Genomic DNA, 13,846 nt, shown 5'->3' on the forward strand with positions numbered 1-13,846 from the left:
TGCTGTGAAATGCAATGTGGTGCTCACACTTGTGAAGTAGTTGCCATGAATTTTGAAACTAAAAGGGGTATAAATCAATAACAAATGAAAAAAAAAAGCGAATGTGTGTGATCCAGGCACTTACTTGGAATCATTATGCATTAAATCTATTCAATCTCTACTAATAATAAAACTGAAAAGTCTGGATTTCTGTCTGGTTCTTTATGACGTGCATAGCGCCTATACCGTTCTGCCAATTTTCATGAAATTCGGCATAAAATTAGTTGGCAGCATAGGGATGTGCACCACGAAGCTATTATTGAAAATTCGATTTTGTTCCTTTTTTATACCAATTTTAAGCCCATTTTTCACATTAATTTGAATGGGAGAGAAATATTTCATTCACATTTTTAAGTTTTAGGTCATTTGAAAGCTTAAAATTTCTGCATCAGATGAAGTTTGTTTAAAGTTTCTACAAGCATTCGGACAGCGGCAGGAATCGTTTAAGAAAACCAAACTCCAAGGCTTAGCTTAAGCATGCCAAATGATTCTAAAGATTCTTGAGAATAAAATCAAAAATTAAAGATAAGTTCTGTTTTGAAAGTAAATTCCATTTAACTTTTATTTGTTACCATGATTAGGTCTTCTACTTGCTTCCATTGTTCCTTTTTTCTTTGAAACATTTTCAATATTGTACTAAGTTTTGCAATCCAAATCCTTTTATTTTATTGAAAAAAAATAAATTGAAATATTTTAACTGTTAAGAAAAAGTCATCTGCATTTATTTTCTTAGTTTTATGGAATTATATTCAGTAAATTATTAAAATATTGTTATTACAATGCTCTTTTTATAGTGTTTAATTTTGAAAAAATGTCTTATTTTGCTCTTTAAGCAAGGAAGGGAAACTTCCTTCCCCCTTTTAAAATATTTCTAAGGCTGGTTCCTATCCAGTGAATTGGAAATAACAGAGCTACCTAAAAAAAGTCAAATGGTGCGATTCTAAAAGCCACTCCTCTAAAAGCACGTAGAAAACAAAACAAGCTCATGGCGGAAAATCGAGAGAATGTCGATGTAAATTCGTGGTAAATTAAAGCATATCTTTCAAACACCCAATTTTTCTTTTTTTAGTAAAAACTGAAGGAAAGTCATCGAATTTCTTTCCATCTTGACCTCCATCTCGGAAATTTTGCCCAAGACGGAAATCCGTCCAAAGACGGAAGGTCTTGCACCCATGGAACATGGATTCATGAACTTAGTTACGATCATTTTTGATTTATTAATCCCTTAAATAATTAAATATTTATTTAAATCATCACTCAGAAATATCTGGAAAAAAATTTTCTTCCACTATGTTACATACAATAAAACATGAACAAAAAAAACTTTCATGACGACAGTTGTTACTCAATGCACACAGCTTTTTGTAACTCTAACTTGAGGTGAACAGAGAATAGAAATTGAAATGTATGTATACATATACTGCTTATTTAAAAAAAATCAAATCTAGAAACATCAATATAAATATCCATCCTTTTTTCTTTAAGAAAACTCACCTGTAATAACACCCAATTTTCACTCAAATTGACATTTTGGACTAAAATCGGTAATAAAGAAGCCTATTGGATAAACAATTACATTTTAATATCTTTCAACTTGCATTTAAATCCGAAAAATATTGGACTGCAATGCTCAATTTTAGAAAATACAAAGAAATAATTTTCAAAGTTATGTTTTAAAAAGCTAAACCTATGTAACAACTGTCAAACATTTCGGCAAATATGTACAAAACCATTCCAAGTGCAATATGAAGTCATAAACTGTGAATGACTACTTTTGCATCAACTAAAAACTAATCAACTGTAAGTTATCCCCCCTCCCCCCAAGCAAGGGCCAATTTAGAACTACAAGTATGTACCAAACAGCTCGCTTACAGCATCCAAATACTGCAGTTTCAAGCTTATTATCCATCATCAGTCTGAAATAGCCATAAGGTATCTGCAGGCAGTAGCCTCTCATTAAAGTTCAAATTGTTGTCACACTGCTAGCTAAACTTAATTAAGCACACCAGTGAGGGTCAACAAACCTGGTGTGGCACACCTTGTAAAGTGATGATAAAACAATGTGTGATGAGTTGTAATTTAACCCCAAGCAAAACCTTTTTAAATTATATTTAGCTAAAATGTAACAAATCTGCATTAAACCATTAAGAAATAGAGAGCAGCAACAAATGATAGAATTTGGAAAATGCCTCAAATGATAGAGTTTTTTCTCCTTTCTTGTTTTCCTTAATTTATCGAAGAATTTTGACGAATATCTTTGAATTATTATTAGCATGTTTCCTCATGGCCAGATTAAAATGCAATTCTAAAATTATTTCATTTATTAAATCAGCTTTTGTTTAGTCTTCATATAGTTGTGAGAAAGCAATTCAAAATCTTTTATTCAGAAAATTTTTGAGATTTCAGGAATATTTCAAATTTGCTGAGTATTTTAGGTTTCTCCTGAGCTATATCAACCCTCATATAGATAAATCAAGACACTTTTTACAAAACGGTGATCGTAGTTGATGTGTTAACAAATGGAAGCCTGTAGTAAAGTTTTTTAAAAAAATAAATAATACCAGTTTTTCAAAAGCTTAAAAAATTGTAGATTAGACAAAAAAGGCCTCAAAAGTGCACTGCAACTGGCCCAGAAAGGCATAACTCTGCTGCTGATAGAAACATATTTAAAAACGAAAATACCCAAAATGAATTACTGACTTTTGAAGACAAAATGTTAAAGAAATTCAGATTTAAAAGTGGAAGGAAATTACTCATTAGAATGTCAAGTTGATCTTACCTGAACTTTGTTTGCCCTTTTTCCATTAACAAAAATGGGACTGCTAACAAAATTGCTGTACTTTTGAATTATATCTAAAAAAAATAAATATATATATTTATTAAACTTAATAAATGAAATGAAAACATGAACATGGTTTTTTTCAAACTAAAAATCAAAATTAAAGCACAGAAATTTAAGTTTCTATGTCAATTATGTTTAATAAAGACAAGGCAAATTCAGTCAACCAAGTACAAGTAAAAGCTAAACGAAGAAAAGAAAAAAATTACATTGATAATGGTAAATTAATTTAAAATTCAATGTTATGGAAATTCCTAAATGAAACAAGTTCATTCAGAACTAAAAGTCTTCTTCAGCTTTTTCACAAGATACTTTTTGCTTCAATTAATTGAATCAATTCCAACAAAAAATTTTAATGAAAATAAGTATATCTCAATAAATTTATACCAAAAATTATTAGTTGGCTGTTCTTTTGTTTAGGAGTGAGATGAAGCTCTTTGAATTTATTGAATGAATCACTCTATAGACTCAATGTCAAGTCTAAAGAAAAATCTGGTTTCTTTAGACTTGACATTAAAAGTTGTATTTTTGAAAATTGTATTTTTGTTTCTTGCAAAAATAAATACACTTGGAATTTGCATAGTTTGAGTTATTTATTTTTTATTACTTTTTTTCACTCAATTAATAATTTAATTAATTAATTGTAGGAGCTAAGAGAGGGGAGTGCAACCTTTTTCAGTGAAGCGCCACTCTCATTACAGGCACACTAGTGGAGAGTTGCATGTCATGCAGATTGCAGGCCCATCATTCAGGCGAGTTGGAGGAAGGTCTAAATACCTTTAACATTTAAGTTGGAAACACAGGTCCATAATATTAAATCATACACTGAAATATTAAAATACACATCACATTTTTTTCAAAATGGAGTAGTTGTTTGTTTTTGTTCTTTTCTTGAACAATTCTTTTTTACGTTTGAGGAAAAACTTTTACGTTTGAGGAAAAACTGGCAATGAGCTAAAAGGGTTTACTGGCCACTGGGTGGTAATTTTCAGGTCTACGCTTTTCACTTCCAAGTACAGAAATCCTTTTTCAAAAAAATTTTGGAACACTTTGATCTGATGTGTAGTTTAAGAACTTATCTTGAGAAGCTACTTTTATTTTTCTTTCTCTAAACATTTTTTCTTTAAAAAAATTTAATTAAAAAAAAAAAAGAAATTCAAATGCACTGTGCAGGTCTGGTGCAGTTGAATGGGTGTCTGGTGGTGTCTGTTAAGCACCACCATGCTAAAAAAAAATGGATTTTTTAGAGAAAAAGTTTTGAATTTTTTTTAGGTGCATTTTTTTAGGGGTTCAGAAGGGTGCTTTTGTCCTAACCCTGGCTCTTGAGAAATAAATATATTTACAAACTTAGATCCTAGTAAAACCGAAAAAATGTGATAGAATCTTAAATGTTCGTTTGATGGCGTTGAAACTTTCTGGGGTATTGGAGAGGGTTGTGACACACACATTGAACCCTGATTAGGATCCCTCTCGATGATACCTGGAATTTCCCAACCAACGTTCGTAGGTACAACCGTCCGTGGGTAAAGCAGCTTCCCCTAGGAAATTTGTTTTTAAGTATGATGAAAATAAAAAGATTTTGCAGATAGAGTGTTTTTTTTTTAAATTCATTTTTGAAGAAAAAACCTTTAATTTGCATTTTTTCCTGGGTTTAATTTTTTCAAAATCTTATCCCACAAAAAGTATAAAGGCCTCTATTTTTATTCTCATATATGTAGAAAAAGATTGTTAACTATCATCAGAGGTAGATAGGCATAGATGGTATCAATGGATCGACAGATAAATATAGGTTCATATAAGGTATATGGCCAGTAAGAGATCATGGCCCGTATTTACGGAACTTCAAAGGGTGATCATTGCTCCCCCCCCCCCGACTTTGAAAAAATAAAGCATTCACATAAAAATGGACCTGCTCTTTGTTATTTTTCGAAAAAATGGACATTGAGAGTACACCTCTCCCCCTCTCCTCCTTTGGGGTTGCTTGCATAGAAAGGCGAATTAGCTGAAACCGCAGGCGGCTGGCTATCTCTTTATGTGTTTCGGCGAAAGTAGTTTTAAATTTCAAAGAGACTTTAATAGATTTTTTTTGAAAAGGTGTGTAAAAAATTATCATTTCACGTCAGAAGGGGGGGGGGGGGCATGGATTTTCTTATTCAATGGACTTCCTTTAAATTCTTAGCACGAGCAACGCCGTGTGGGTACTGCTAGTTTTCTTATACTTTAAAATACAAAATTTTGTCCAGACATAACTATTGAGATTCCTTTTACAACATTTTCAAAAATCTCCTTTGTAATGTCTGCAGTTGTATGATATGTACCAGGATCCAATCAGATTTTTAATTTGACGTAAGGGAAAAAAAGGACCTGAAGTCTAAACCTATTAGTACTTAATATTATAGCTACACTTAATACTTCATACATAAAAACTGAAAACGTCTTTTGCCCCACTTTTATGTGCTAATTCAACTAAAACATTGAAAATACATGTACAGTGTGTCAATCTATTTTTTAAGTAATAAATTATGAATAAGAAAAACAAAAGAAATTGTAAATAATAAATTGCCATTTTTAATAACGTAGAGCAACTTGTTCATCACCAGTAAATATTGCATATGCATAATCCATAAACTGCAATAAATCTTCATGAAGTTTTTGTTTTCAAAGATAATGAAGTTCTGTTTATGTTAAAATAGGATATGATTGTTTAAAAATTAGTTTCAATTGTTTTAACCAAATGATGAACATTCTTTTAAATCCTTCACAAGGGAAAAAGAAGCATTTCAGCTGTTCAAACCTTGCATTGTATTATAGAGGCACAGAATCATGATTTTAAAATAAAACAAAAATTTAAATCATGGGACCAAAAAAAAGTGTAATGGTCAATTGTGAATGTGATATTTACAAAATAAAGGAAATAAGACTTATCAAGTTTTTAAATATAATTAACTAAGCAGTTCAGAAATTTTGGCAGACATATTTTGGGAAAATATCAATACAAAAAGAGAAGTACACTAATTCGGAAACACCATATGAAAAATTAAAATTCAAATTGCTACAATAAGGACACAGCTAAATTAAAAAAATCATGATTGCAAAAATGGAACTGTTTTCTCTGGATGTTTTAGAACAAAAGAAAATAAAAATTAAAAAATACTGCACTAAAATATTCAGTGTCATAAAATTGAAATGAACAGTCAAACTTTATGAAACCTCAAATGCATCATTATTTTAATCAGAAAGGCAGAGAGAGAAATAAAAATCATCTAGAGTGCAAGTAATTCTAACCTATTCTATCACTAAAAAATGGAATTTTTTCACTAAAAAAAAAAAAAAAAAAAACTTTATTGGAAGTCATTAATAACCCTTAGTGTAAATTAGCTTCTTCAAAAATAATTGAAAGGACACAACAACTAGAGAAGTGGTTAAAATGATAAATGTAAATATTACACAAGGACTTTAAAAAAAGAAATATGGAAAAAATGAATTGAAACTTGAAAAAATTAATTTTTGTGACTTGGGAATATATCATAATTTCATCATCTGTTATCATAAAACAGTTACTTCTTTTTGTACACACACAAATTATGATGTAAGAACAATAATTTTTCAGCATTTTTAGGAAAAAGTCTATTTTTCTTTTTTTCATAAATGTTTCCAGCTTCTGAGAACACTCGTTCACTATTACTAAGTGCTCTCTGGTGCTGAAAGGTATGTATTTCCTGGTCAGCTGAGATAGATTAGGAAAAACTTCAGTGTTTTGCGCCCACCATTTTAAGGGACAGTCGGTTCTTTGCAATAGTGGCTGGGAAAGATATCGGCCAATTTCATTTTGAGTTTAGGTTTCTTCCGGGGCTGCACTTAGTGGTTGCATTTCAATTTCATTGAAATACAGCCACAAAGAATTTTGTGCTTGAGATGATAGAACAAATGAACTTGAAATACTTTTCTCTGGTAATTCAGCTGGTTTAGTGTCGGTATTTTTCATAATAGCTATAAGTTTTGACTTAACTTTAGTGTCTTTAGCTTGAATTTTGTTGAAAAAAATTAACTTAAATCTGGGATCTAAAACTGTGGCAATGCAGTAGTGTTCATTGTTTTAAATTGATGAAAATCTCTTCTCTAAACTTTGGCTAAGAGTATTCTTCATTGTACCAACTCCAGAAAAGTCACTTGATTTATCCAAACATAATTTTAATATTGTAAGTATTGGGATGACTTCAGAAATGAATGATTTTGGTTGTGAAGTTTGCTTTGTTATTTTTTCAAATAGTTTCAGAAGATGGAGCACCTTTTCCAAAATTGTCCACTGATTTGAACTTAAAGTGTTTATATCCCCAAATTTAGAAGCATATAGAGAAACTGCATTTTTTTGTTCTAGTAATCTTTCCAGCATGTAATAAGTGCTGTTCCATTGAGTAGGCACGCTTTGTATTAGTTTTTTCTCGGGAACTTTCAACTCATTTGCTTGAATGCTTCTCAATCTTGAGCATGCTAGCAGAAAATGACTGAAATGTGTAACAATCTTTTTTCCTTGAGCAATTAAATCGCTTATTGATCTTTGTGATGTTAAACCATTGCATACAGTCAAATGCAAGGAGTGTAGAAAGCAGGATTCACTTTTCAAATTCAAAATATGTACTCCTTTCATGATATTTGATTCTTCATCGCGTAACACTATGTGGATTTTGTCATTCAAATTTCCAGTCGTCAACCACTGTTGTGAACATATCACAGATGACTTCACCAGTATGGCTTCCCAGAAAATGCTTAGCTTCCAGTGCAGCATGATGATAAATGAAACCCTTTGATATCCTGTGGGCAGTAAAGCTAATAAAACTTTGATTGCTGACAGAACTAGTCCAAATATCTGATGTTAGTGACATGAATTCTGCATCTGATATTAATGTTGTGACTTTTATTTTGCAATCTTCTTAAAGAAGAGGAATAACTTTCTCTTTGAAATATTCCAGGCTGGGGATTTTATACTGTGGCTGAGCTTTTTTCATTACATTAACTAAGCCTTCATCTTTGACAAAACTAAATGGTCGATTGTCGCATGTTATCATTTCTGCAATTGAAGTATGCAGTTCTACAGATCGGTTGTCATTAATGTTCCAAATTTTTTTCTTCTCAAAAAGTGAACCTAATGTTTCTTGCTTCCTTTTTACACCTTGACTTGTACTGGGTGTCGCTGGTGTATTTACTTTAGTAACTGCATCATAAGTATTGTTTTTACCTTTTTCACGATATTCTTCTGGATGTTTTTTAGTTAAGTGGTTAATCAATAGGGTGGAATGAAAAGAAACTCTACCCTATTAATCAGTGAGCTTGTAGTTGCTTTTTTCAAAATCCTCTTCTTGACAAAATATTTTTGCACAATTTACATCTTACTTTTGTGCAATCATATGGAATGGATTCAAAAATACTACAAACTACTTCTTTTATTGACAGAAAAATCCATTTTGCTTTCTTAGAACTCAGAACAGAATAAAATATTTGCATAGAGCAACTAATATTACTGACTCTTATAAGTTAGAACTAGTCCACTCTTTTGAAAGGGTTAGGGTAGTGACCACTGAGTCAGGGCCAGACTGGACTCCTCAAAGGGGCACAAACCTTAGAACTTCAGAGGGGCGCATGATATGTCTGCACTTATTTACCAATTGTAGATTATATATAACAAGGGGGGGGGTGCGAGGGAGAAAAGGTTTTCATGGTGTGTTACTAATTACAAAACTTCTTGCATACGTGTTCACACGAGAGGTGCATTTAAACTTTTATTTGGGCGTTTTGCGAGGTATTTTCGGGGGGGGGGGGGGGAAGTCGTCGTCCTTGTGTATGTGTGGGAGTATAATATTTTGTCTGCTATCTTTTTTTTTCTTTGATTGGCCTGAAGAGAGGGAATGGTATTAGGAGAGTATTGTAGGGTTTTCCTTTAAGTGAGATATGTATGATCTAAAATTTAGGGTTTTCTCCTAACAAGGGTGCAACAAGAATTTTCTTTAGAGGGAACACATGAAAATAAAAAGAAAGATAAAAAGATTTAGATCTAATAGGGAAAGAGAAGAAAGGAAAGTGTGATCCCCCGGAAAAAATTTTGACACTTGTAGTTTTAAAAACGCAATTTTAGACTTTCTTTGCTGATGTTAGGGGAAAGAAAAGTACATTGGTCTCGGTGGATATTCTAGAAATTGAAGCCTTAAAAGAACGATTATATGCCAGATTTACTGAATTAGGGTAAGGAACGGAGCTTCAAGGGCTGGCCCCAATCGATTTAAAAAAAAAAATCGAAATCAATTTTTTCTTTCCTTTTAAATTTTTGAAATTAAAATTAAAAAAACTCATTTGTCGACAAACTTTGAAGATTTCATGGAAAGGAGGTTCTGGAGCATTTCCCTGGAAAAGGCAAGAAGGTAAGTGTAGTTTAAAGAACCTATTTTTTTTTTTTTTTAATGCATCAATTCCCAAAGTGTGTTCCGTAGAACACTAGGGTTCCGCCACGAATTAGTTATTGCAAAACATATTTTCTACAGTAAATTAATAAAAAATTAAAAAGAAAATAACATCAAAGATTTAAAATACCACAACAGATTGTAGTTGTAGTCGTCATTGTGTTTCGCATCGCCATGCCAGCATGACAAAGAAAATTCCTTCTGATTTGAAGCAAATTCTTCCTTCAGCTTTAACAGTATTTTTAACAAGTTTCATGCCCTCCAGTTAAGACTATTCAGCTATATTTATATTATTCATATTAGAGATATGAGTAGTTAACACAAATAACTACTTTCCCAGACAGAAATATACTTGCTTTCCGCGGGAATAGTATTTATGAGATTGAATGAACTTCCTGATGAACTGAAGCTTTTTTAACTGGTACAAAAAACATCAGTAACTGTAAGCTTTCAATGTGTTTCCACGCGGAGCGATAGGGATAACAAATATGTACAGAATTTCGTCCGATTCTATGCTTTACGCTTTGAGTTGGAGTGCCCACAATAAATCGGTCAAATACATGTAGACGCAGACACACGGACAGATTCGAAAAATACTCAAAGTAGGTTGGACACAACTTAAAACTGGCTAATATGTCAAAATATGAAAAATTTCTCGAAACCGAGTTTCTTCTATATAAGTAATTATGATAGCGAATTATTAATATTTTTCATTTGACTTTGAGATCGTTAGCATTTTGAAGTGTAAGTGAAGTACTAAGGGTTCCATAGGTCCGTAGCTGAAAAAGTTTGGGAATTGCTGTATTAGGGGAAGGCGGTTCGGGGACCTTTGCTCATCGTGATTGTAATACAGTGGATGCCGGTTAATTGAATCAGTGGTTAATTGAATCAACCACTTTAACGAATCAAATTGTCAAAAACAGAATAAAATCCAGTTTTGTTGAATTAGCCGCTTTGTGGAATCAAAACTGTTTAAAGCAAACGTGATTCATATAAGCGGCGGTCACTGTACTAGAGCCAGTAATTTTTCGAAATTAAAGCTCCAAAAACGCAATTTTTAGCGATTTTTGAACTTGCTGGGTATTTGGAGCCTCCCCTGGAAATTGAGAAATTGAAGATTTGGACATGAAATTTCAGATGCTACATAATGCTTTCTGTGTGGAAGGGGAGGGGGGGTCCGGAGGAGTAGCATTTTGAAGACTTACTTACTTTCAGACGAACTAGGAAAAAGAAAGGAATAGGGGTTGGGAGGGGGGGGAGTAATTAACTGAATAAGCTGTAACTATTAAATATTTTTCATTCAAAGATTTCTTCAAAAGAAATTAAGATTTTCCTCTTACCATATTATTATTATTTTTTTTTTTACATTAAAATCACTTTGTTTTCCCAATACGTTTTCTTTGCTTCTCTTCAATAATAAAGAATAGTTCTGAAAAACATTCAACTCAGCTTTTTGGGGAGGGGCACCCTTCAGGTTGCGCTACTGACCTCCAACCAAAATTTCTTTAATAATTGCATAGAAATTTCGCAAAAGGAACCTGTAAAGCTTTTATGACGTTTCTACTTTAACTGATTACATTTCATTGACTTCCTTGCTCTTTTTGAACGAATTAAAATATTATTGTTTACCGATGATTGATAATATTAAATATTTCATTATAATAAAAGGAAAAGATGATTCTTTTGGATTTAAAATTATATTTAAAAATTGTGATTACCGTATCATAGTGTACAAGAAATTGCTCTTTTGGTCAACATTATTACCACATCCCAAGCTAAAGTAACATGACTAAATATATAAATAAAAACGTAATATAATGTTATCTGAAAATAACGGAAAAATCTATAAATAATTGTGAATAAATTTTACGAAGTAAGAAAATGAACTGAAGTCAATAATAGCGATTGTGGAATCAGACAAGGGAAGATATGAATTAACAATACATGTATATAATGATGCCTCTTAAAAAGTAAAAGGTAATAAACATAAAGTTTAAAGGATTAATTTAATAAATATTCTCACAATGATAAAAGTAGTCTCATTTCTTGATTACCTTCCCACAGTTTGTCAATAACTTTTTCATTGTACATTGCAAGAAATTTCTGTTGTCTCAAAATGTATTTTTAATAAGTCTTTTCAAAATTCAAGATGGCAAAAACGGACCCTTCAAGAAACTATTCGCCTATAACAATGTATAAAAAATATCCCTGAAGACCTGAAAAATGAGGGAAGAGGCAGGCCCTGATTTCCATAACCGCACGCCGCAGTACGGGGAGCAGGGCACACCACAGAGGGCCTCCTTTACCCTAAAATCAGCGTGACTCCGGGCTCTTCGCCTCTGACTCCGCAAACCTGGAAAAAAGACATTTTTGTCGCGATAACGTGAAATGAAATAACTGAAGGGGATATCTAAAAACGCAACTGAGTGCTTAGAAACTGACTACACTGTAAAAAATCTCAGAAACCTCTATGAATATACAAAAAAGCTTTCCGTAATAATCAGATTCGTACGCCCTCAGCAGTTTTCTGCTCTTATCAAATACATTTCCCGTTTAACAAGAAAGTAAGAGTCGATGCCTGAGCAGCTCACACGGCAAATTTATAGTCCAACACCAAATCCAAACCGAAACTCGTGAAAGCACGCAATGAAAACCAAAAATCTTCTGCGCAAGAAAAAAAATCGGTATTTTTATTTTTTTGTCTCAGAGAAAAATTCTTTGGAATAATCAAAATCCTTCTGTCAAATGCATTTTTCTGATCTAAAGCAATAAGTTGTTCTTCTCTCTAGAAAAGTAACAGGAAGTAATGACTCATGTGCGAAGTAACACTCATCAATGCCATTAGTAGAAGTTTTGTTCCTCGCATGAATTCACTGAAGATAATTTTAAAGTCTTATATTTTCTAGCAAAGGAATCGTCATGAGATTGAATTTGAAGCTATGTCACTTACTTTTAAGTACAAAGTGCAACTTCTCGATGCATACTCGCAGAAGGAATACAAACTGAAATTAAAAACCAAATAACTGCCGAGAGGACGCCATGTAAATTCGTTGCGTCGCATAACTTGTGTAGGTAATTTACTTTTTTCTTGGATACTTTTCTTCTTTCTACCAAATGGGTAATTTTTGTAGGCAGAATTTTATTCTGTCATAAAAATCACCTTTTTGGTGACCAAAGCCTGCAAAAGACCACCACCGACGAATAGGTAAGTCGCTTTGCAACTCTATTACTTTAAAGTGATTTAGTTCATATAAATCTCGTTAAAAAAAAAAACTATTTTCCTCAGTATCATTTTTTCGTTGTGAACTATTGCAATTTGAAAATATTTTACATTACATAGAACACATATGTAAAGTGCAAGTGTGTCTAGTTTTATTCTGTAAAATTTATGAATTGAAGATCATAAAAAACTTTAAATAAGTGTTATTGTGTACTTTGTTTTTATGTGTCAATCTCAGTTAATATTTGGCTGAACATTTATGTATCAAGCATTATGAATTAAATGTCATAATATGCAAATTTTGAGGTTTGATAGTTCGTCTTTAAGGTTGCATGTTTTCATTCTCTTGTAAACAATGTAGCTAGATTGTATGAAGTTAAAAAAAAAACTATCTCCTGTAGTTAGGAACATAGTGCTTCAGTATTATCTAAATAACGATATCTCTTTAAATATTTGCATTAGCGAAACGCTTTAAATTAGTTAAATGTGTATTAATTTCTTTAACAAATAGATTCATATATGTATTTAAAAGTGTCTTCATTTTTTTTCGTTTTACGAGCCTCAATTTTACCAAAAGCAAAAAAGAAAAAGACTTAATAAAATAAATAATTTTGTATTTTTACACCATATTAAAATATTTGACTTATAATTTATATGATACTTTGATTCATAATATATATGATACTTTGATTTATAATGTATATTATACATGAAATATTATTTATCTCAGCAGAGCTTCATTATTACGATTTATTTTAGTTGCAATGTACCTGCCCTTAAGGGAAAGAAGCTGCAAATATAACAAACAAGAATTATTTCTCAATAATATATTTTTGTATATATATGAAATACACAAGCAATGAATAGCAATGAGAAAAAGAAAATTAAAAGTAGCAATTATTAGAATAAAGTTGAAAGGTTGAATTCGGAGCTCATCAGCCGTGGAAGATTCGATAAATATGGTCAAAAGACCAAAAGATATTAAACTACTTACTAAATAGAGAGTGTTTAAGCTCTAATATATGCATTACATTGGGCCAAACGCACCATATGCTAAACTATATGCAATAAACAAGAGCTTAAACCTAAAATTAAAAGTAGGGGTTTTTTACCTTGGCTAAATTAAGCATTTTATGGGTGCACCATCACTCTTATGGTGGGGGGGGGGGGATTCTCGTATATATGTAATGGAATAATCATGTAATAGAGTTCAATGTTTTAATAAATAAAATATATATTGCATTTTGCCCACACTGTAAAAATAAAATCAGTAACCTATTTTGAATAAGTATTTAT

General features: G+C 31.8%; 1 protein-coding gene across 1 annotated transcript in view; it reads right to left on the reverse strand.

Moving 5' to 3' along the window:
• The window catches only part of LOC129222155 (heat shock protein 75 kDa, mitochondrial-like), a 51,799-nt gene that overhangs the window by 13,519 nt on the left and 24,434 nt on the right, over nucleotides 1-13,846 (reverse strand). Inside the window, exon 8 of the mRNA XM_054856614.1 lies at nucleotides 2,819-2,892. Within this exon, the coding sequence (XP_054712589.1) occupies nucleotides 2,819-2,892 (74 nt within the window). The remainder of the gene's footprint in view (nucleotides 1-2,818; nucleotides 2,893-13,846) is intronic.

This window comes from Uloborus diversus, chromosome 1, assembly GCF_026930045.1.
Source record: "Uloborus diversus isolate 005 chromosome 1, Udiv.v.3.1, whole genome shotgun sequence".
Classification (NCBI taxonomy): domain Eukaryota; kingdom Metazoa; phylum Arthropoda; class Arachnida; order Araneae; family Uloboridae; genus Uloborus; species Uloborus diversus.